Source organism: Bison bison, unplaced genomic scaffold, assembly GCF_000754665.1.
Source record: "Bison bison bison isolate TAMUID 2011002044 unplaced genomic scaffold, Bison_UMD1.0 scf7180017864295, whole genome shotgun sequence".
In the NCBI taxonomy this organism is placed as follows: Eukaryota; Metazoa; Chordata; class Mammalia; order Artiodactyla; family Bovidae; genus Bison; species Bison bison.
The window spans coordinates 2,921,597-2,947,240 of NW_011494867.1; the positions used below are offsets into that span (position 1 = coordinate 2,921,597).

Here is a 25,644-nt window from a genome sequence, read left to right on the forward strand (position 1 = left end):
CTGAGCGACTTCACTTTCACTTTTCACTTTCATGCATTGGAGGAGGAAATGGCAACCCACTCCAGTGTTCTTGCCTGGAGAATCCCAGGGACGGGGGAGCCTGGTGGGCTGCCGTCTATGGGGTCGCACAGAGTCGGACACGACTGAAGCGACTTAGCAGCAGCAGCAGCAACATGCTATAGGTGTCATAGACTTCAAATTCATCTAGTACCCTTGTTTTTGCCTCTCCTTTGACTTCAGCATCCTCTTCAGAGGTGGTCTGGGTTTCACATTTTTCTCAGTTGTTATCCAGTATTATTATACTGGAGTCCTGTTGGCATTGGTGGTATGATAAGAGAGAATAAGAATGGTCTCCAATATTGTGATTAAATGTCAGTGCCTTTGTCTTAAAACTGTGGCCTTCACTAGTGTTTCTAGAGGTCCTGGGGAGGCTGTGTGTTTAGTTGCGTCTGACTCCTTGCCACCCCATAGACTGTACAGCCTGCCGGGCTCCTCTGTCCAAGGGATTTTCCAGGTAAGAATACCAGAGTGGGTTGCCGTTTCCTTCTTTAGGGCATCTTCCTGACCCAGGGATCGAACCCATGTCTGCTGCACTGCAGGTGGATCCTTTATTCACTGAGCCATCAGGGAATAGGCTCTGGCAGATTTTCCCCTGGATGGTAGATCACTCTGAGTGTAGCAGTGATTACCCTTACCCCTCCTTGCTAGAGCCAAGAAGAATTTTTTTTTTTTTCTCCTGATTGTCACAGAGCATTACTGTGGGCTTTCCCTCCAGGAAACTATCTATGCTCTGTGACAAGGCCTCAAGAGTTTCTCATTCTCATGCTAGTCCACGCTCGGCCTCTATCAATTCATCAAAATTACCATGGGAGCCCCTATCAGTTTATGGCACCAGCAGATGGACAGATTTCTGCTGTCTTTGGGTAGCCTTCTCTCTCCGGATCTCAGAGGTGTGGTTTGCCGTGTGTATTAGTCAGCTCAAGCTGCTATAACAAAATGCTATAGGCTGGATGGCTCAAAAAACAGGCATTTATTTCTCACAGTTCTGGAGGTTAGGAAGTCTAGGATTAAGGTGCTGGCTGACTTAGTTCCTCGTGAGGAGCCTTCATGGTTTGCAGACATCAGCCTTCTTACTGTGTCCTCACCTGGCAAAGTGAAAGGAAGCTCTGGTCTGTCTTCCTCATCTTGTAAGGATGCTAACCCCATCATGGGGTCCCCAACCCTCATGACTTCCTCTAAACCTGATTACCTCCCCAAATTCCCACCTCCCAATACTGTCACCATGGAAGTGGTTAGGGCTTCACCCTACATGCTTTAGGAGGGACACAACTCAGTGCATGTAATCTCAAGTTTCTGATGGCTCTCAGAAAACTTATTGATTTTCAGCTTGCCCCACTTTCTTGTTCTGTAGAGTAATGGTTTCCCAGTTCTTTAAATAACATAGCTGATGCCTTTCCTATTCACTAACCTGTGTGCATGTTCAAGACTATTAATTTCCTTTAAGAACAATTTTTGCTGATGTTTTATTGCTTTCTATTGTGTGTAGGACATTATATATGAAGAATTGAACAGATAATTTGAGATTTAGAAGGATATCTTCCTACAGAGTATAATTACAGTTGCTTCTGCAGGCAGCAAGGAGCATGAGGCCTCTCTGACCGTCATGTAATCTCACAGGTGGAGAAAATGGGAAGCTGAATTTTCATCCCTGTGGGGAGTTGTCTCTCTCCATCTTACCATTTATTCTTAGCTATAGACTCTCAAAGTTTTGACACGAACCGCATGGAAGCTTATGGGATATTCATGCCCTTGAGGGCTCTAGAACTAAATTTTTATCTTTAACTCTGTGAAGTTGTCCTAAGGTCTGCTCAGTTTCTTCTCTTTAGAAATCCTTAGGTCAGCTAAAGAGGAAAACAAGGGTCCCAAAGGTAGGGCTGGTCTCTTTGGCTGCTCTTCTCCCAAATCTTGGACATTTAATATTTTATTGTCTTTTAGATCTTCAGTTCCTGTTTCTCATTTTGTACAGCTTTTAGCAGGGGAGTTGTTCAGAATCTCCTAATCTACCATTACCTTAATATAATTAGGTTTTAGTTAAAAGTTATTTTGCATCTCAATCAAATTTTAATCTTCCACAAAATTATCCATGTATTACCCTAATATAAATTTATGTCCATATATCAGCCACATAACAATTTGTTACTATATCTCAACAGTAGTTGAGACCATGGTATCTAGTCCCAACACTCCATGGCAAATAGATGGGCAAACAATGGAAACAGTGACAGACTATTTACTCGGGCTCAAAAACCACAGCAGATGGTGACTGAAGCCATGAAATTAAAAGACACTTGCTCCTTGGAAGAAAAGCTCTAACAGACCTAGACAGCATATTAAAAAACAGAGACATTACTTTGCTGACAAAGGTCTGTGTAGTCAAAGTTATGATTTTTCCAGTAGTCATGTATGGATGTAAGAGTTGGACTATAAAGAATGCTTTAGAACTGTGTTGTTGGAGAAGACTCTTGTGGGTCCCTTGGACAGCAAAGAGATCAAACCAGTCCATCCTAAAGAAAATCAACCCTGAATATTCATTGGAAGGACTGATGCTGAAGCTGAAGCTCTGATACTTTAGCCACCTGATGTGAAGAGCTGACTCAGTGGAAAAGACCCTGATGTTGGGAAAGATTGAGGGCAGGAGAAGAAGGGGACAACAGAGGATGAGATGGTTTGATGGCATCACCAATTTGATGGACATGGGTTTGAGCAAGCTCTGGGAGTTGGTGATGGACAGGGAGGCCTGGCGTGCTGCAGTGCGTGGGGTTGCAAAGAGTCGGACACGACTGAGCAAGTGAACAGCAACAGTAGTTATGGACTTCAGTGAAGGATGCATCTTTCATGTACCTTTTCTCTCTTTCCCTTTGATATTTCTGTCTTGAGAATTTGAACCCTTCTGTGCTGAAAGGGCCTAACCAGTGTATGTTACAGCTTTGTGCATCCACAGATTCTAATATAATGGCTGGTTTGCGGTTCCTCAGTGGACTATTGTTAATGGTATCCCTCAAAATAAATATTTTAAAGCTATTGAATATTTTCTGAGAGAGATAATAGAAACTGATTTAATATTAATAAAATTTGATATCCTTTTATTTTGAAAATTGAGTGTTATTGTATATTCAGAACAAAACTTAACTTTCTGATTTGACTGCTATACTCCCTTGCTGATCTTCTATTACGTTAAACAAATTCCATTCACACTCAAGATAGAATCAACTTCTGTTAGATACAGTTGCAGTGTCTTATGCAGCATATTAATATGTTTAAATGTTAATCTTATCTGGGTTTATGTTAGCATATTGCCCATTTTTTGATAGTTCTTATTTTTCTTTGCTTTTTCTTTTACATTTTTCTAGACCTGATCTCATGGGAGGCATACTTAGTAAAGATTTATAACCAACATCATAAAATAAAGAGCTGATTTCCATTAGACAGCATGTTGCTGTGATATATTTAGTGTCTATCTATTAGCTGACTGTGTCAAAATGAATTGTACTTGGAAAAAAGGTCATATGTAAGTCACACGAATAAGGGAGGTCAGAGGATTTTACTGTTTGCCTGTTTGTTGTATTGAATTTCTACTCACGTTACTATTTATTTTGGTGGGAGTTGGACGATTCTATGTGTAGTTACAAATCTGCTGGAAAACAGCAGGTAACTGTTCCCGTGTTTCTGATTTATTACAGCCATGTTTTGGAGCCCCTTATGAACTGCCATATGGCTATCTTCCTTTATGCATCTTGGCTTTCATAGATGAATTGCTCAATTACTATTTGCAAAAGAAATTAATGCTATTACACTTCTTCATAAACTTTAGAATCGCTATGAAAATACTTAAAATCCTGTGAGAAACTTTAATTCATTAACTCAATAAATTATCTTGGTTAGAATACATTTCTAAACCCATCTATGAACACCTCATTGAGTTTGAAAATCATCAAGTCTTGAAGAAAAATATAATTAAGGCTTTTGATTTTTATCACATAAGACACATCACCTTAATTTTACTTTTAGATATTTCATATATTTGATGATCTGATGGCATATTCTTTTATATTATGCATCTACTAGGAGGTTACCATTTATATGAAAGTATCCTATTGATAATTGAACATTTGTCTTTTAATTTCGAGAAAACGTAGTTAATGGAACAATCCTATTGTCTGTAAAATCAACTGGAAGAGATATGTTCCAGCCAGTAATAATCTAAGTTGCATTAATTTCAAATGTGTCTAAGATGTTAAATATAAATTATGAGAAAAATGGAAAAAAACCCTCAGATAAAATATCAGGTTTCCTCTAGGGTTGGTTGGTGTTTTCATGTCCTGTAAGAGTGAGGCCTTTTGATGCTTAGCTAAATTATGGGCTTTTGATTCAGAGAAGTATGGAATTAAATCCTTACCCTGTCACTTTCTAGCTGTGTGGTTCTAGGCACATAACCTCTATAATTTTTGTTATCCTCAGTTTTATGGTGAGCAGGAAAATACTTCACAGCCTTGAGGCAAGTATTAAAACTACATAATATATATTTCTGCTGTGTCTGATGTTGAGACACAACCTTTCATGTTGAAGACAGTCCGATTGATAGCACAACAGACATTTGTTACTTACTTATTCCTGCTTTTGGAAGTTAACCCTGGTGAACTCTTCTGCTAAAACCTTTTCTCTCTCTGAAAAATTTTGAGATGAAATAGCAAGGGGAAAAGAGCACGATTTATCCACAAGCCTGAAGAATGTTCAAGGAGCAGGCCAAAGACCAAAAGCACAAGTCAGTCTGACCTGCATTGAAATGCAGACTCTAAAGCCCCTCCCGCAGATGTGAGGCATGACAGTGCCTCAGGTCATGTGGACCCATGCTCAAGTTCAGAATCTGTAGTATGAGGGAGGACATACACGTTCTCATAATAAAATTATTTTTTCAAAAGGGAATGAGACGTTTAAATTCATGCATTCCTTTGTGAATTATAATGATATGAAAAAATCTTATAGCAAATTGAGGAAAGTCTCTTAGGCAATGGAATTACATTAGGAATATTAGTATGCATTGGACTTTTCATTTATAAAGCAACATGGCTTTAATTCCCTGTCTCAGTCATAGACATTATACAAAAATTCCTGTTAGATTATTGAATTCCACAACAGAATCTTTGTTATCTTATGTTTTAAGTTATCAACACGGGGAGCAAAAAATGCAAATATTATTGTTCAGTTAAATATATTTAATTAGTAGTAATGGTGCATGTTTTCCCAAGGTTATTGATATTAGAATATTATTAAAGGTACCCAAAGCGTTACTAAGTGATATTTTTGCCTGTTCTGTCATTGTACACACTGACATGTATGTGTTACTTTATTTTGCTAATTACTGTAAAATTAGTACATGCTAGTTAAAAAGTTTATAAATGAAGAAACTGTACTAAATTAAAATCTCATATTCCCCACCTCAAAATTTCCCTTATCCCTTGTAAGAAATAATCGCTTAAAATTTTGAATGTGCCCAGATGTTTTTATAACTTAGACAAACTAAGTAATTTGCATTTCTTCTTTATGTTCTCAAAATTCAAATAGCTCATAAATTGATCACATAAACTGTGAAAATCTTCCACTTACAGATGTCCTCTTTCCATTTACCTACCCATAGCCACTGTCACCTGCATCTTTTCTCCCAATCCCATTAAATGCTGAGATCATCACAGTGCCATCTATCTCAATCTGTGAACTTAGATTAATTTTGGAAAAATGCGAGATATTTTGGAGGGCTATCTAATTCATCATCCAGCTGTTCCCTGCAAGAAATCATAATTAGGTATTGTATTAACCTGCCAGCCGTACCCAGGAAAACAGAATCAGAAGTATAAGAAAGTCTGATTAGGATTGAATATCTATAAACGTGGTCCTCAACCTTGGAGACACATTACCCTGACTTGGAGAGCCTGTAAAGAATCAGACACGCATGCACATGCGTACAACAATGCCCAGTCTGAGCACTGGGACGTTTAATATGTCATTCAGGTTTGGGAAATACTGTCTAAAATAAAACTGCCCTTCATCAGCCCTTCTAAGGAAAAGGTCAGAATAAATGGACATTTTCAGGCAAATGTGAGTGGTTTTGACAGAAAAGGAGATCCTGGTGTGCTAAATATGAAGTGAGGATGGATATTAGGTAGTGTGACACAGTTGACCTTTTATACTAGGTCCTCGACTCGTGGAATAGATGGAACATTCTAGAAGTGTCTGGTTATTAGAGTCCAACTATCGATGGGATTAAATGATGTTCTCCTGTTTATGTTCTGGGAAATACTAGCCAAGAATATGGGGCTAACAGATTTCAAGCATGCTGCATAACTGTTGCTCCCTCAGGAGATACAGTGCTCATTTGTACCTTCTCATTTGACGTGTTCAGAGAGATACTATAGTCGAGAAACTTGTTGAACTTTGGTTTGTTTTTAAGCCCAGTGTTACCCAAACATGCACATCCAACAGATATTTTGTTGAGAACCACTTTGAGCCCAGCCATGTTCTAGGTACTACAGAAGGAAGGTCAGTAAAAGTCCATGCTTAATAGAGCTTATCTTCTGGGTGATGGAGGGGTGGGGGTGGAAGATAAACAAATAATCAAAAAAGATCCCCAAATAATGAGTAATATGAAGAAAATAAAACAGAAAGGTAATAAGATGCCAGGGTGCCAGGTACACTCCTTCAGAACCTGGGGGATCAGAAAGGGCCGGTCTTAGGTGGCTCTCTTTAGAACAAAGCCTGAGATGCCAAGAGGAGCTGGTTGTGCCAAGATCATAAGGGAAGAACTTTCAGAGGGGAGTGAACAGCCGGTGGTAAAGGCGCTCAGGGGAGCTGAACTTGGTTTTCACACAGAGGCTCCCTGTGCTTCAAGCGTTGTGGACGAGGTTGCCAAAGATGGTGCTAATGTCTGATAAGGAATTCAGATTTTGTTCTAAGTGGTAAAGGAAGCAGTGGGGGTAACATAATTTATTTTACCTTTAAAAATCATACCGACTGCTCAGAGGGAACGAGATTAGGGATATGGTTGGGCATGGGCATGGGAAAGAGAAGGCTGAAAAGATAAGGAGGAGGCCATTGAAGTAGTTCTGGTGAAATACTGCTTTGTTGAACTGGGTGGTCATAGCTGAGATGAAGGGAGATGCCCCAATTTGGGATATAATTTGAAGACACTGTCACAGAACTGCTTATTTTGTGTGAGCCTGAAAATTGGGTGTATGAGGTATTGGGGCATTGAGGGATAAGAGGAATCAAATCAAATTAATTTGACTATGAAAAACCCTTAAAGTGTCTGCCTGCAATGTGGGAGACCTGGGTTCGATCCCTGGGTTGGGAAGATCCCCTGGAGAAGGAAATGGCAACCCACTCTAGTACTCTTGCCTGGAGAATCCCATGGAGGGAAGAGCCTGGTAGGCTACAGTCCACGGGGTCGCAAACAGTTGGACGTGACTGAGCTACTTCACTTCACTTTCTTTCTTTATGAAAAACCCAACTTTATTATTATTATTATTTTTACTGTGTTAGAAAATATTTTGGTAAATGCTTATTTGTGAAGTAGAAAGAAAAGGAGGCAAATGGATAGATTCCCTGGGTATTGGTGTTACTGAAATATTTGCTTAGTCTGGTATGGTCTACATGAGCGTGACCTCATTTGTGGATCGAGTCATGGTAAGGGGACCTACCACGTGGCTGAGTAGATCATAATAAGATCCCTTATTTTGTTGCATGTCTTGATTGTTACAGTTAAACAAAAAAAGGAGGAGGAGGAGGGGAAGAGAAGGAGAACAGGAAGGTGGAAGGGGAAGAAGAGGTGGAAGAGGACACAGAAAAGAAGAAATAAAAAATTTAAAAGTTAAATATCAATTATTGAGAACAGTTTCTGTCTCATCCTAACTTTTTCACATATGCAGCTTTACTATATGTCATGTAGAAGAAAATAAAAGCTGTTTAAGTGTGGGTTTTGCAGGTGTTAGGTAGATGCATCCTGATATTGTGAAAGGAACACTGCTCTTGGTCTTACCATATAATAGTTTTGCAAACACGAGAGGGTTTTTTTTTCTTGCCATTTTGACATTTAATTTCCTCATTTGCAATTTGATGGTACTAGCTCAGCAGCATTCCTGTGGTCTTTATAGCTTCAGATTCTAGAGTCTGTCAGTCTAATTTCACATCTTTCCAAATTATTATTGATTCCAGTTTCCCTTAACAATTTTTAAATAGAGGTGCTTTTACTTTATTATTTTTTTATTGAATAAAAATGACATGTAACAACAGTTTTTAATGTGTGTATCCGGCTGTGTGGTGAGTGAAGTCTAAGAGCCTATTCTCAGAGTGTAGCTCTGACTTGAATGTCTGGTGATACTTTCCTTTATGTTGCTGAGTAAGATGAGAAAGTGAAACAGCAGAAACAAGTCTGAATCTTACTCATTCATCAACTACATGAGCAACTTCCATGCGGAATCTGATTCTAGTTTTTGAATACAAGAGGATGTTCTCACTGTTCATGTCAGTAACTTTTATTTTCATCTGCACTTCATAGAAACAAACTTTACTGGGGGTTTCACAGTGAAAGCTGACTTCATGCAGATGGTGGGATTTAAACTGCTATATAGAAAGCAGTTTAGACCATAGTAACTTCTGCAGATGAAACTTTATGATATAACTGTTAATGATATGATCTTCTTTAAATGGTTGCCATTTTATAAGTTAAAAAGCAAATCAGACACTGCTTATTGGCGTTTTAGGGGACAAAGTGAAATAGATACTCTCCAGATGCACTGATTTCCTTCTTGCTCTTTTCTTCTAGGGGTTTGTAGGAAATGCAAACGCAGACAGTGTTGTGTACTATAGACTCCAGCCTTCTATCAAAGCCAGATTTCTGCGCTTCATCCCTCTAGAGTGGAACCCCAAGGGCAGAATTGGAATGCGAATTGAGGTGTTTGGATGTGCATATAGTAAGTATTTGTTTATCCAACGCAGTGGAATAGATATCAAAGGAGATGTTTTAAAAGCCAACTATATGCTGAAATTGACTTTAGAGTATGTAAAGAGACGGAAAAACAGGGGCAATTTTTGTGGAAAGCTTTATATGTGCCCATACATGCCAATATTGGCTTATGTTTTCTGCTTTTATATTTTAAATCAGAAATGGAAGCATTTTATTGACAAATTGATACAGAGATAAATAGATAGATGTTTGTAGACACATGTGAGTCCATTTACCCAAATCTGATATTACTGACTATATCTTAACTTGTAAATATTAGAACTTATCTCTGTAGGCTATATTTTATGATGTTTCATTTGGGTAGCCAAAATTTAATAAAAGACAGTGACCCATTTAGTAAAACCAATCATCTATTATGAGAACAAAGAATGCTTTTCCTCTGCAGCCTAAAAATAATATGCCATGAAACTCACTTATAAATATGCTATGCCCTGAACATAAATTCATAGAGAAAGTAAAGACCCCTGCCAAAGTGTAAAGTGTGTTTGAAATACTTTCATATAAGAAAAGGTAAAAACCACAGATTTCACTTAGTCTCCTCCTAATGAAGCATTTTGTTATGTCTTTCTGTGGGACAGGGACCTAAGAGTTATTGATAGTCTACCTCAAGCCACACTATCCTGTCAGATGCCCTTCTATTAGAGAACAATGAGTTAGTTAATATGATCTACAATTATCAGACCAGCAGTCTGAGGTTTGGAGACAGTCAGTAATTTGCCCAGTGTCTCACAACTTAGTCCACAGAAGAACTGTTCAGTTCCACTACATCCTGATTCCTCTAGTAAACCTTTATTTCTTTAGCCACTAAAGCTTTCTTCTTACGTGTCTCATCGCTTTTTCAGGCTCACTTTATTTACGTAAAAGGTGGGCATGTCATACAGAGGACAGGCAGCTTGTTGAAATTGTCTGCACTGCGTCCGACAGAGAAACGACGTTGACAGAAATGTCATGATTGTATTAATAGCAATAGAGCACTCATGTTAATAGGATTAATTTTTATAATTCCAAAAGTAACACTTTTCTTCAGTGCTTGTTATATGTTTGACACCACATTAAGCAGTTAGTTTATAATTCAAAACCAAGTCCAGATAAACATTATTAGGTAACTCTTCCATTCCCCTGCTTTGCAAATGAGGAAGCTAAAGCTTAGAGATTCGACTCTTGAGGCTGTGACTTGCTCCAGTCCCCCAGATAGGAAATGACAGGATTTGCAGCCTCATCTGCCAGACTCCAGAACCCCAGCTCATGCTCTGCCTCCTCCAGCTGTTAAATCCAAGACGAGTCATGGGCAGCTTAACTTCTCACCATCTGCCTGACTTCCTGGTAGCTTTCTTGGCTTCTGCAGTTCAGCTCAGCTGCTCCTGGTATGTGTTAGCGCCTCCCTTTACAATGATCTCACTTGAATAAAATTATCCTTAAAGAAAAAAAAAAATCCCACCCCAGATTGTGATTCTGGAACACAGAATCTGGACAGTCTTATTTGTCTTAGGATTGTGGAGTTTTACATGCCATACAATGGACAATCAGCAAAGCAAACTCCAAAACGATTCATATTTATAGTTACATTTTCTACTGGTTCAGAGCATCCACTTTGCAAAATATTTATCACTGTATAATAATAGCAAACAGTTATTGAGCACTTACTCTGCGTCAGATAACAGTTTTTATAGATATTCTAATTTAATCCTAAAAATCACCCATCCAAAGAAGTCTTAGAAATATTAAGCAGTTTTCCCAGCAGCACACACTTCATATTTTGAATCTCATATGTAAACTCAACATTAGTTTAACAAGGCTACTGATGCTAGTCTCCTTTGTAATGTCCCTATGAAGTGGCTGCTGGGAAAGGAGGGTCTTTGAGTCTCTGAGAAGTGGCAGCAAGTTCCTTTGAGTTCTCTGCTGCTTTGTGCTGGATGATAACTCATCTTCCTCCCACTTCCCACCCTTGTATTGATCTGCAGCCCCATGGAACAGTGTTTTCACTGTGACTTCATTTGCTGTCTCTTGGAGGAAAGTACATCAGCTGTGCATTTAGTCAGCCTCCTTTTTTCATGGACCCACGATTGAAGGATCAATACTGAGAGGAAGTATTTTAAACTCAAACATAAAGACACATGGTAAAATGATATTGTTGTTGCTGTTCAGTTGCCAAGTCATGTCCTACTTTTGAGACCCCGTGGCCTGCAGCATGACAGGCTTGCCTGTCCTTCACCGTCTTCCAGAGTTTGCTCAAACTCGTGTCCATTGAGTCGGTGATGCCATCCAACCATCTCATCCTCTGTTGTCCCCTTCTGTTGGATAATTTTGTATAAAAGACAAAAAAATAAACTTAATGGAAAAATACTTTCATAGATGACCAAAAAATAACCTCAACAAGGTTGGGTGTGAATGCATTATGGGAATGTATTTGATCAAGTTGACTTTAATTCCTCAATTACACCATAGTCAACACTTATTCTCATGTATGCATAGCATTAGCCTTGCAGAATATTAATTTACTAAAACATTATACTATTTACCATTCAGTTCAGTTCAGTTCAGTTGCTCAGTCATGTCTGACTCTTTGCGACCCCGTGAACCACAGCATACCAGGCCTCCCTGTCCATCACCAACTCCCAGAGTCCACTCAAACCCATGTCCATTGAGTCGGTGATGCCATCCAACCATCTCATCCTCTGTCGTCCCCTTCTCTTTCTGCCCTCAATCTTTCCCAGCATCAGGGTCTTTTCAAATGAGTCAGCTCTTTGCATCAGGTGGCCAAAGTATTGGAGTTTCAGCTTCAATATCAGTCCTTCCAATGAACACCCAGGACTGATCTCCTTTAGAATGGACTGGTTAGATCTCCTTGCAGTCCAAGGGACTCTCAAGAGTCTTCTCCAACACCACAGTTCAAAAGCATCAATTCTTTGGTGCTCAGCTTTCTTTATAGTCCAACTCACATCCATACATGACCACGGGAAAAACCATAGCCTTGACTAGACGGACCTTTGTTGGCAAAGTAATGTCTCTCCTTTTTAATATGCTGTCTAGATTGGCCATAACTTTCCTTCCAAGGAGTAACCGTCTTTTAATTTCATGGCTGCAGTCACCATCTGCAGTGATTTTTCAGCCCCCAAACATAAAGTCAGCCACTGTTTCCATGGTTTCCCCATCTATTTGCCATGAAATGATGGGACTGATGCCATGATCTTAGTTTTCTGAATGTTGAGCTTTAAGCCAACTTTTTCACTCTCCTCTTTCACTTTCATCAAGAGGCTCTTTAGTGCTTCTTCACTGCCATAAGGGTGGTGTCATCTGCATATCTGAGGTTATTGATATTTCTCCTGGCAATCTTGATTCCAGCTTGTGCTTCCTCTAGCCCAGTGTTTCTCATGATGTACTCTGCATACAAGTTAAATGAGCAGGGTGACAATATAAAGCCGTGACATACTCCTTTTCCTATTTGGAACCAGTCTGTTGTTCCATGTCCAGTTCTAACTGTTGCTTCCTGACCTGCATACAGGTTTCTCAAGAGGCAGGTCAGGTGGTCTGGTATTCCCATCTCTTGAAGAATTTTCCACATTTTATTGTGATCCACACAATCAAAGGCTTTGGCATAGTCAATAAAGCAGAAATAGATGTTTTTCTGGAACTCTCTTCCTTTTTCGATGATCCAGCGGATGTTGGGAATTTGATATTTGGGTCCTCTGCCTTTTCTAAAACCAGCTTGAACGTCTGTAAGTTCATGATTCACATATTGCTGAAGCCTGGCTTGGAGAATTTTAAGCATCACTTTACTAGCGTATGAGATGAGTGCAATTGTGCGGTAGTTTGAGCATTCTTTGTTATTATCTTTCTTTGGGATTGGAATGAAAACTGACCTTTTCCAGTCCTGTGGCCACTGCTGAGTTTTCCAAATTCACTGGCACATTGAGTGCAGCCCTTTCACAGCATCATCTTTTAGGATTTGAAATAGCTCAACTGGAATTCCATCACCTCCACTAGCTTTGTTCATAGTGATGCTTTCTAAGGCCCACTTGACTTCACATTCCAGGATGTCTGGCTCTAGGTGAGTGATCACACCATCGTGATTATCTGGGTCATGAAGATCTTTTTTGAACAGTTCTTCTGTGTATTCTTGCCACAAATACAGAATTTCTTGCCACAAATACAGAATTTGTATTCTTGCCACAAATTCTTAATATCTTCAGCTTCTGTTAGGTCCATACCATTTCTGTCCTTTATTGAGCCCATCTTTGCATGGAATGTTCCTTTGGTATCTCTGATTTTCTTGAAGAGATCTCTAGTCTTTCCCATTCTATTCTTTTCCTCTATTTCTTTGCATTGATCTCTGAGGAAGGCTTTCTTTATCTCTCCTTGCTATTCTTTGGAACTCTGCATTCAAATGGGTATATCTTTCCTTTTCTCCTTCGCTTTTCACTTCCCTTCTTTTCACAGCTATTTGTAAGGCCTCCTCAGACAGCCATTTTGCTTTTTTGCATTTCTTTTTCTTGGAGATGGTTTTGATCCCTGTCTCCTTTACAGTGTCACAAAGCTCCATCCATAGTTCATCAGGGACTCTTGTCCATCAGATCTAGTCCCTTAAATCTATTTTTCACTAAGGGATTTGATTTAGGTTGTACCTGAATGGTCTAGTGGTTTTCCCTACTTTCTTCAATTTCAGTCTGAATTTGGCAATAAGGAGTTCATGATCTGGGCCACACTCAGCTCCCGGTCTTTTTTTTTTTTTTTTTGCTGACTGTATAGAGCTTCTCCATCTTTGGCTGCAAAGAATATAATCAATCTGATTTTGGTGTTGACCACTGGAGAGTTAATATGAGTCAGATGCTATTTTTTATAATCTTAATGACACAGTGAAGTCAGTACTTGTATACTACCATTGTATGGTCTGCTAAATGACCCCTGTGACTTGCTCCGGGTTGCCTGGCACAGAAATATCTGTGATCACTAGTGTTCCCTGCCCTCAATAGGACGAGCTATAGGTCAGCAGAAGAATCCAGCTTAGGATTTTGTCTTCAAGTCTCCTGAGTAGCCCAGATCAGACTGGATTTTCCCCAGATATGCAAGCCCATTTTTCTGCAATCGTTACAACGAAAAGGAAAAAAAAAAAAAAAGGAAAAGTGTTAAGGGTGCAGTATGAGCAGGGTAGGGTCTCTCCCCGAGCACAGACTCTGGACACCTGTCCATGTTGGCAGTGAAGTGGGCCTCCTGGGGGCTTGCAGAAGGCCTGGAGCATTGCATCTGCCTGCCGGCTCATGTGTTCCCATTGCCTGCACCATGTTACCATGACTTTGGGGGGGAGTGTGATTACCTGAGCAACTCACTCAAGAATATTGTGTACTACAGTGCTTCAAAAGTCTCCTGACATGGGGAAAAGTGGACTCACAGAAATTAAGGACTTTGGAATTGCACAGCCTGTGTTAGATCTAGGATCTGAAATCAGATCCGTCACCATCCAAAACTAGTACTCTTGATGAATCAAACTTGTGTTCATCCTTTAAATATCTATTAACACTGGCAAAAAAAGAAATCTACTTTTTTTAGTGCAGTAGGGTGTAGGGAGGAATTTAAATTAATATACACTTCCTTAAAGATGAGAAAGTGTGATGTCATGAAAATTACACAAACCCAAAGCAAAATATGGTACCATTAGTATAAGGTGTTAGGAATGAAGTGATTGATAGACTAAGGTTAGTATGAGAAAGTTTATGGCAGTAGGTTTTGAAACTAAGGTGCAGATATTTTTGCATGGGAGGCTGTGAAAATGGTCTAAATAGGAGAAAGGGTGTGCTCAGTCAAGCCTGGGAATGAGGATCAGTCTATATGCTTGGAGGATCAGTTTGCATTTGAGAATGGTGATTCAGACTGAAATATGGGTGCAGGGTGGAGGGCTATATGAGGGGTACAGATTAAAGGCAGCAGCTCAGTTGGAAGGTTTCTTGAATTCCTTTGTGCAAGTGACAGCTGGAGTCTCAGACTGGAGGACCAGCAATATGGAAAGAGAGTTCTCCTGAATTGAATCAAATTCACAATATGATGAGACTACTGTTGAATCTTTACCATCTAAGCCACCAGGGAGGCCCCGGTGAGTCTGCCTGCAATGCAGGAGACCCAGGTTCAATCCCTGAGTTGGGAAGATCCCCTGGAGAAGGGAATGGAAACTCCACTCCAAATTCTTGCCTGGAGAATTCCATGGACAGAGGATCCTGGTCGACTGCAGCCTATGGAGTTGGACAGGACCGAGTGACAACACTTTCTCTTTCACTATCGCATCAAGAGAATTCGGTGATTTTATGTGAGTAGCCACTGAGTTATCATCAAATTTGAGCGACTGTCTGGAAGGTGATACCATTTACTGGGAGGAGGCACTGGAGAACAAATAAGTTCTGGAAGGGAGCAGGAGAAAGAATTAATTCCACTATTGAAGCAACAGTTAGAACTGGACATGGAACAACAGACTGGTTCCAAATAGGAAAAGGAGTACGTCAAGGCCGTTTTTGTCACCCTGTTTATTTAACTTATATGCAGAGTACATCATGAGAAATGCTGGGCTGGAAGAAGCACAAGATGGAATCAAGATTGCCAGGAGAAATATCAATAACCTCAGATACACAGATGACACCACCCTTATGGCAGAAAGTGAAGAGGAACTAAAAAGCCTCTTGATGAAAGTGAAAGTGGAGAGTGAAAAAGTTGGCTTAAAGCTCAACATTCAGAAAACAAAGATCATGGCATCCGGTCCCATCACTTCATGGGAAATAGATGGGAAATAGAAACAGTGTCAGACTTTATATTTCTGGGCTCCAAAATCACTGCAGATGGTGACTGCGGCCATGAAATTAAAAGACGCTTCCTCCTTGAAAGGAAAGTTATGACCGACCTAGATAGCATATTCAAAAGCAGAGACATTACTTTGCCCACAAAGGTTCGTCTAGTCAAGGCTATGGTTTTTCCTGTGGTCATGTATGGATGTGAGAGTTGGACTGTGAAGAAAGCTGAGCACCGAAGAATTGATGCTTTTGAACTGTGTGGTGTTGGAGAAGACTCTTGAGAGTCCCTTGGACTGCAAGGAGATCCAAGCAGTCCATTCTGAAGGAGATCAGCCCTGGGATTTCTTTGGAAGGAATGATGCTAAAGCTGAAACTGCAGTACTTGGGCCACCTCATGAGAAGTGTTGACTCACTGGAAAAGACTCTGATGCTGGGTGGGATTGGGGGCAGGAGGAGAAGGGGACGACAGAGGATGGGAAGGCTGGATGGCATCACTGACTCGATGGACGTGAGTCTGAGTGAACTCCGGGAGTTGGTGATGGACAGGGAGGCCTGGTGTGCTGTGATTCATGGGGTTGCAAAGAGTCGGACACGACTGAGCGACTGATCTGATCTGATTGACTCAGTGAGTTTGAGCGACAAAAATACGGAAGATAGGAACTCCATAGCTTCTGGGTTGGAGATACAGAATTGAAACCTATACAATATCATTAGTTATTAAGTCATAATCTTTCTACTTACTGTCGATAATAAAAGTATAAAGTTTAAAGCTATGTTTGTACAACTGCTCATGTCTTTGAAAGACAGAAATGCTTTTCTCTCATAATTAAAATAGGTCTTTCATACTGTTTTTCAGGTAGTGTGCATTTTTTGCCAAAATTTAACCTCACCCCCTCCCCATTGTGCCTAATGTGTGTTGGCTAGAGTTATACATGCAAGCTGTCCCTGTGAATATTGCTGGGAAAGTGGCTGTTGTGAGACCCACACATGGTTTTATTACCCTCTCTCCCAATGAGTTAGAGCAGTAACTTGTTATGAAGGAGCACCAAGTGAATGGAAAATCCATATCAAAGAGCATGTTCTCCTTTTATGTCGGTAAACCTGAAGTTGTTTCCTGAGTAATGAGAGAAGCAGAAGCTAGATTTTATGGGTTCAAAGGGAAAGTATAAATTTCAGATGTCTTGGCCGTAGCCACTGCAAACATGTTTATAGATCTGGACAAGAGGTTTTGGGAAGGAAATAACTTGTGGAAGAAAGAAAAAGACAGTGTTTGATGGTGAAGAAATACTGCTCTATGCAGTGTGTCCCAAAGAATAAACAATGGTAAACAAAAGGCAAGAAAAGAAAATAACCGGGTTCAAGCGAGTGCATCTGAGGAGTCCTTCGGAATGGCAATTAAAGCGCAGGAGATAATGTTTAATTGTGGGTAAACTGCTGAAGCAGTTGCCCTGAGAGTAAATTCTTGGTTTTTTTCTCTAGTTCTTATGGGAACACTCTTATTTTGTAATCCGTGGTCTCTACTTACTCGTCCTCAGCAGAAGAACATCCAACTGCCCAGCCATAGCGAAAATAATTAGTGTCTTTGAACTGCTGTGGTTTCATGATTTTTCTAGTCTTAGGATCTTTAAATGATACATAAGGCCATCACACACATCCAGCCTTTATTCCCCTACCTAGATAATTCTTTAACTTGTGGTCTTTTCTCAGTGTGGAAATCACACTTTCTGACAGTTTCTCTAGTACTTCCTGTTTAGGTCAGAAGGTATGTTCTGCCCCCAGTCACATCAGGCACATTCTATGATGTTGAAACTAGATAGTCTTCTGGATAGATGAATGAATGAATTGCAGCAGGTCTGGGGAACCTCAGGAAGGCTGTCCCCATCATCCAGGTGGCACACCCAGCCTGTTAGAGATCAGGCATAGGGCCCTGGGCAAGGAGTGAGTGAGAGGCCTGGCAGAGAAGAAATGTACAGAAGTGTCAGTCTTGTATGCTTATGTGCTTAACGGCAGACCATGTAAGAGAAAAGTATGGATTCTATTTAATAGATGGAAATAAGTCAGATAGTGCAAAACACATTAACTTAAAAAAATAAGAGTGTGCATTTTGTAATGTAAAAAATACTGAAAGTTAGAACTTTCAGAACTACAGATGTGAGTTAGAACTACTCACATCTGTAGATTTCTGCTTAGAAAATATATTAACAGGAAACATAATAAAGTGGCATGAGAGGTGCAAGTGTTTATGTGGGTGAAAAACTCTGAGAGAAAACTAGGTAATTGACTCTGTCTACTCAGGGTGCAGCTCTCTCACACCACTTGTTGGGTTAGCGGGGAAAGGAAAAGCAGGAAATGTGTTATATTTACCTAAAGTATAGTTGTGATTGAATCCAATATCTAATTATTAAGCAACTCCAACAGATGCCCTGGAAAAGGGAATGGCTACCCACTCCAGTATCCTTGCCTGGGGAATTCCACAGACAGAAGAGCCTGGTGGGTTACAGCCCATGGGGTCGCAAAGTGTTAGATATGACTGAGCACCTAATGCTAACAACGTGTTAACTGCTGAAATCTTGACAAGATGCATTAAATACAATCCTTGCTCTCAGATTGTTTATCAGCTAATACTGCAGCTAAGGGATCCTATTTTATGTCAGAGTTTAAAAAGAGGATAGATTCTTATTGGCCTAAAATCAAAGTAGATAAATTCTAATTCTTTGCAGAGTTTATAGTCTTAAGATTTTAATTTGATGATAGGTGAAGTTATATTAAAATTAAAATAAGGTTAGCTATTAAAATTCGAGGAAATAAGGACACTGTGAAAACCCATCAGGATTATGTCAAAAGCACACAGAGCCAACTGAAGAGGCTCTCACTGATCAAAGATGCAAATATTTTAGCATCTGTAAAGTTGGTAACTGCAGTTCTGAAACATATTAACTATATTTAAAAGAATGGATTCATGATAATTCTAAAAGAGAAAACTCTCGTTGGTCACCTAGGAGAGCTATTAAGGAATTGACTCATTATTTTGAAAACTAATAAATGTGGAGAAAACATCAAGCATTTATCCTGGTTTTCCTATGTAATCTGTACCTCAAGGCGATCACATAGAAGATTAGAAGGGCTTTCTGTTTTAAGTTATATTTATATAAATAAAGAAGAAATAGTAGAATCAGTATATGCCCATTTTGCAATCCTAAATAAATTAATGGACCAAGTTAATAATTATATAACATTCACATTATAATATATCCACAATATAATACAATCCACCATATATTATAATATCCAAATTTATTATACTCAAGCAGTAGCAGTTGATGAAAAGGGAAATATCTCTGAGATGAACATATAACATTTCCAAAGTGTTGCTATTAAAATGATAATAATAGCATGCATGTGTTCACAAAAAGAGAGAGATTTCCTTTTAGGTACCAGTCATAAGAGAGAGCTTTTATTGGACTATCTTGCTGCCCACAACAATTATTGTTGCTGGATAAAATATATATTTTAAAAGCTGCTTCAGGGCTTTGAAGTTCAACTCAAAACAGGCAGAAACTTGGAAAGGACTTGATTTTTGAAAGATGGAAAACAAATTCCAGGAGATCCATGTGTAACTGACTTCCTCCTAAGAACATCATTATACTCAAGAAGAAGGGAGCCAAATTTTGCTAGGAGACAGAGGACAAAGATCAAAGTTGCCAGAGTGGTTAGAACTTTAGGGTGGAATACCAAAAAGCAAGGTGTCAGAAGGGGAGCCCTGACTTCTGCGTCCACAGTCCCCTTAAAGCCTTGCCCGATCCCTGACTTGCACGTGCCCACGATGCACCGGGCAAAAGCAGGAGCCAGGAGATGAAAATCCTGGGGACTTCATTCAGCACCTGCCTAGTTCTGGGAAGGGCACCTTTGGATTCAAGTCCTGCCATCTTAGACTTGCTAAGCACTTTGGGCTTCTAACTGAAAACCCAGAAAGGCATTGCTTTAGGAATAAACACCGTAACCGATGGCCAACTGTTATGTCCTGGGACTAAAGACAAATCCAAAATAGACCTGTCCCAGAAAAATCTGGAAGCAAGCTTTCACAGAGTCAAGGTGATCTGCCAGTAATTCAGCTCCCTGTGGAGCTGAATTTTCCCTGTAGTTCCTTCCACGCCATCCATCTCTCTCCAGACTCCCCGCCTTCCCAGCCCTTCCTACCCACTCCTCCCCTCCCCACATCCTCCTGACCCTGGACCTTCTCATAGCGGTCATCTATTCATCTTAAATATCACTTCCTCAGAGATGTCATCCCTAATCAGCAACCTAATTTGAATCTTTCTACTCAAAACTCTCATATAACCCTGTCCTTTTCCTTCAAGTTCCACTTACCATTTGTAAAAGCATCTGTTCACATGGGGATGAGTCTCATGATGTCTTTCTTTTCCTTATGGTTTGAGGATCCGTGAGGCCAGAAGCCTGTATGTTCACTGTTACACAGGCTTCTGCTATAGAACTTAGCACAGTACATGTTCAGCAATTATTTGTTAAGTAGATGCATTAAGAAAAATGTCTGATTCGCTATGATATAAACCAAAAAAGTGAATGAATATGTAAATATCCAAGTTTATTATATTCAAGCAGTGGCAGTTGATGAAAAGGGAAAAATCTCTGAGATGAACATATGATGTTTCCAAAATTGTTATTAAAATGATAATAATAGCATGCCTGTGTGCTCAGTCACATCTGACTCTTTGTGACCCTGTGGATAGTAGTCTGCCAGGTTCCTCTGTCCATGGAATTTTCCAGGCAAGAATACTGGAGTGGGTTACCATTTCCTCCTCCAGAGGGTCTTCCTGACCCAGGGACTGAGCCCGTGTCTCCTGCATCTCCTGCATAGGCAGGTGCATTCTTTACCACTGAGCCACTAAATAGCATACCCAGTAATAAATGTCAAGGCATTTTGATGTTTCCACTGGATGCCAAGATCTTCTTTGGTGTAGCATGAAAGGTTGGAATTATTCTTCACATGTTCCAAATGGGGAAACTGAGAATCTGTGAGATCACAAAAATTAAAATATTAGAAACAGAAATCCAGCTTACATCCTCCCATGACACACTCCAGTGTCCTTGATGAAGTAGATGTTACCTATTTCAAGTCTATTCAAAATGTTAATTTAGATTGACATATAAATGGCCATGATGACGTTTACTCCCATGACCCCCTGGAGTGTTATCACTGACCTTAATCATTTAAAACCATGATAGTCAAGTCACCTTTTCCCTGTCTGCCTTCTTCCTTTTTGTTGTATTACTTTTAGTTGTTTTAAACCCGAGTCCCTTAAATCATTCTGTGTTCTTTTATGCTACCATGCAAAAATAGAACAGCTCATTTCCTGTTGATTTCTAGAGTGCTTCGTCTGTCCTCTACATCTCTTTAAAGCCTAGTTCTGTAGTGCAGACGCAAGTGCCTCTACGTCATGCTATAGCTTTAACATTTCACTATATAATAGTTTAACGGTGACTCAGTCTGATTAATGTGTTTTATTTATAAAGAGAAACTGGACCTCTGTTTAGTGATTCATAGGTAGTAATTTTTAAATAGAGAGGCAGTATTCAGTGTTTAGGGCTGAATTCAATTTCGCCAAGAAGAGTTTGGTCCGTCTCTGTTTCCACCAGCAGTAACTCTCTTTTTCTATTTGTGTTTTTTGGGTGATTCCCTAACAATTATTAGAAGACTGTCTTGTCTTTTTCAAGAATTCTTCCAGGACCATCAATAAAGTCAATTTCCTATTTTTAATGACTTGTTTTCCAGTTCATGCATTTCCTATTTCATTTTTTCTGATTTAATTTTCTTAGTCAGCTGATCTCATCAATAATAATATGATTCAATAATAATATGGTTTAACTCACAGAATCTGTTGCTCCCTGAAAGGTCTTTCAGGGACAAGTCGCTACCACCTCCACGACTTTCTGCAAGTACCGCCTATGATATTAATAAACAAAACAATTTTGATTTCCACGGTACAATTCCATATGCAATGAGGTTGTTCACTTTCAGAGAACAGGTTTCTATAAACTACTTGCTCTTCTTGTCAGATAACCCTCATGCTTTCGGCCTCAGGCTCACTCAGGAACCTGTCTGTCAGGGTTGTCTTTCAGAGGTTCTATTAATGAATTAGTGGACGTCAGGCAGAGCTCGGGATGTTTGTTGAGTATTTGTGGAGGCCACAAGAGGTTCTCCTTAGTTGACTCTAACATGGTGGGACCATGGCACGCCTTTGAGAAATCAAGCCCTTGGATGTGTTTTTCTCTGATAAGGTGGGGAAAACATTGCTTTTGCAAGTGGCAACCCCTAACAATTGGAGAAGCCTCCAGCTTCTAGAGCAGGGGCAGGGTGCAAGGGTGAGGAAAGGGGACTGGGTCAGGTGGGGGATATCACCGTGAGGAGTGTGCCTGCGTGTAAAATATGCAGAGGGAGGAAACCAGTTTGCTGCTCACGGAGGTGAAACATTTCTGCCATTTAGTTAGCATCCTTTTCTGAGGCTGAGGTTCGGCTCCCCCTTCACATGTGAGAAATCATTTCGGACCCAGCTCTACTGCAGAAGTGAAGCCTGAACAATCACCACTCAGGGACGGGTGTCCTCCCCGTTAGACTGTAAGCTCTGGGGGAACTGTGCTTGGTTTTATGCATCACTGTGCCTTCCACTGTGTTCGTAGAAAGGTCTCCGTAAACATGAGCTGCAGAAGGAGCACAGAATACGTTTCAGCAATTCCACTTCTGACACAACTCCCTGAAAGAAATTTAAATATTTTCTCTGAGGAAACTTTGTATTCAGTGGGAAGTTGTATTTCTGAATCACGCAAATCAAGCAGGCCATACCTCTTTCCCAGGGTCACAGGGAGAATTGATACGAGAGCAGGGCTTGCAATCTTTGTGAGTCTCTTCTTTCCTTGATTCCTGCTCTGAGAAGAATTGAGATGGAGGTATTCACTGAGGAGGGTTCAGGTCACTGACAATTGCCGTGGTGAGTCAGCTCAGGCATTTGCTGACAGACAGAGAAAAAGCCACAGAACCCGCAGATGGCTCAAGCTCATTCTTGCTGCATAACCCAGCAATGACATTGGAAATTGAGCATTTCTTGTGCACTTCAGAAATTCATTATTTTTTAAAGAGTCCACTTAAAAAAAACAAACACACGAAATGTATTTATTAAACTATTGTTGGCATATCTCTTTCCCCGCCCAGTATTCTAATAATAAATAATAGCATTAGCGTTAGTAATTGTTCACATTTATTGAAGCCTAATTATATGCCAACAACTTCCAAAATTATATAGATATGCATTCATACAACAGTCCTATGAAGAATATTCTATTATTAACACAATATGTAAGTCACCTATATTTCAGCTTCAAAAAAGAATATACTCTTATTATTCCAACATTACAGTTGAAGGAATAGGGCCAAAGAGAGACAGTAACTTGCTGTGATGGAATAATGCCCTACAATCGTAAACATGTTACCATACATGACAAAGGTACTTTATAGTTGTGATTAAGTTAAGGGTCTTGAGTTGGGGAGATTATCCTGAATTATCCAGGTGGACCCAATGTAATCACAGGAGTCCTTGTAAAACAGAGGTGACAGGATCAGTTAGAAAAGGAGATGTGACTGTGAATGCAAACATGAGCGATGATGAGAAAAAGAAATTTGAAGTTGCTATGATGCTGGTTCTGTACATGAAGGAAGGGGCCATAAGTCAAGGAATGAAAGGGTTCCTAAAAGCTGGAAAAGGCAAGCAAAGTGACTGTCTTCTAGAGACATCAGAGGGAAAGAAGTCCCTGCCAACCCTGATTTTCAGTTCAATTCAGTTCAGTTCAGTTGCGACCCCATGAATCGCAGCATGCCAGGCCTCTCTGTGCATCACTAACTCCCCGGAGTTCACTCAGACTCATGTCCATCGAGTCAGTGATGCCATCCAGCCATCTCATCCTCTGTCGTCCCCTTCTCCTCTTGCCCTCAATCCCTCCCAGCATCAGTCTTTTCCAATGAGTCAACTCTTCGCATGAGGTGGCCAAAGTACTGGAGTTTCAGCTTCAGCATCAGTCCTTCCAAAGAACACCCAGGACTGATCTCCTTTAGGATGGACTGGTTGGATCTCCTTGCAGTCCAAGGGACTCTCAAGAGTCTTCTCCAACACCACAGTTCAAAAGCATCAATTCTTCGGCACTCAGCTTTCTTCACAGTCCAACTCTCACATCCATACATGACCAGTGGAAAAACCATAGCCTTGACTAGACGGACTTCTGTTGGCAAAGTAATGACTTCTGAATTCCAAAGCTGTTAGATAACAAATTTGTGTTTTCTTTTTATGGAACAAAGTGTGTTCCAGCAATGATAGAAAACTCATACAGTTGCCTAAGGTAGAGTGCAGACTGAAACCCACACTGACTAGCTGTCTTAACTACCAGGCTAAGTATAATGTACTTATGAAAAATGGCTGAAAGGGCACAGACCAACAGGAGGTGAACATGTCAGAACAATTTGAAATTTATTTATAGAAAATTAGAGTTCATGCCCTCCCCATGGTGAGCCAGCATATAATAGAGTCACATTATTAATATTGATGATAATATAATCATTAAAAATATACCCTCAGTTATAGGTCAGTCTCTTTTGGAAACAGAAGTAAAAACATTTATGTGAAATATTAGCAAATCAAATCCAGCGATGCATAAGGCTAGCATATCATGCACGTTTAATTCAGGAATACAGATTTAACATTTGGTATTCCCAGGTGGTACAGTTGGTAAAGAATTCTACCAGTGCAGGAGATGCAAGAGACATGGGTTGGATCCTTGGGTGGAGAAGACCCCCTGGAGTAAGAAATGGCAACCCACTCCAGTTTTCTTGCCTGGAAAATTCCATGGACAGAGGAGTCCGGCAGGCTTCAGTGCATGAGTTCACAAAGAGTTGGACATGACTCAGCACACACACACACACACACACACAGAGTCATACACAATCGAGTAATATGATTCACCATGTCAACAGAATAAAGAATAAAAACCATGTCATCTGAATTGATATAGAGTAAGTATTTGATGAAATCCAGTACCTAATTCATGATGATAACTTTTTACCAACAAGGAAACAAAAGTAGCTACTTTAATCTGTTAGAAGCTATCTACAAAGAACTTATAGCAAGTATCCTACTTAATGGTGGATTATTTCAGATTGTCCCCTGAGATCAGGAGTGAGACAAGATGCTTACTATTATCATTTCTATTCAATATTCTGTTAGAGGTCAGTGCAATAAAGCAATGAAGTAAAAACCCATTTAAAAACATAACTTTAAAGAGATTGTCTTTAATCCATTGTATATTCTTGCCTCCTTTGTCAAAGATAAGATGTCCATATGTGCGTGGATTTATCTCTGGGCTTTCTATTTTGTTCCATTGATCTATATTTCTGTCTTTGTGCCAGTACCATACTGTCTTGATAACTGTGGCTTTGTAGTAGAGCCTGAAGTCAGGTAGGTTGATTCCTCCAGTTCCATTTTTCTTTCTCAAGATCGCTTTGGCTATTCGAGGTTTTTTGTATTTCCATACAAATTGTGAAATTATTTGTTCTAGCTCTGTGAAGAATACTGTTGGTAGCTTGATAGGGATTGCATTGAATCTATAAATTGCTTTGGGTAGTATACTCATTTTCACAATATTGATTCTTCCAATCCATGAACATGGTATATTTCTCCATCTATTAGTGTCCTCTCTGATTTCTTTCACCAGTGTTTTATAGTTTTCTATATAGAGGCT

The 25,644-nt window shown here is 39.9% G+C and overlaps 1 protein-coding gene across 1 annotated transcript in view; it reads left to right on the plus strand.

The window, feature by feature from the left end:
- Window positions 1-25,644, plus strand: part of CNTNAP4 (contactin associated protein-like 4) — a 288,255-nt gene that overhangs the window by 146,403 nt on the left and 116,208 nt on the right. Inside the window, exon 4 of the mRNA XM_010850772.1 lies at window positions 8,876-9,023. Within this exon, the coding sequence (XP_010849074.1) occupies window positions 8,876-9,023 (148 nt within the window). The remainder of the gene's footprint in view (window positions 1-8,875; window positions 9,024-25,644) is intronic.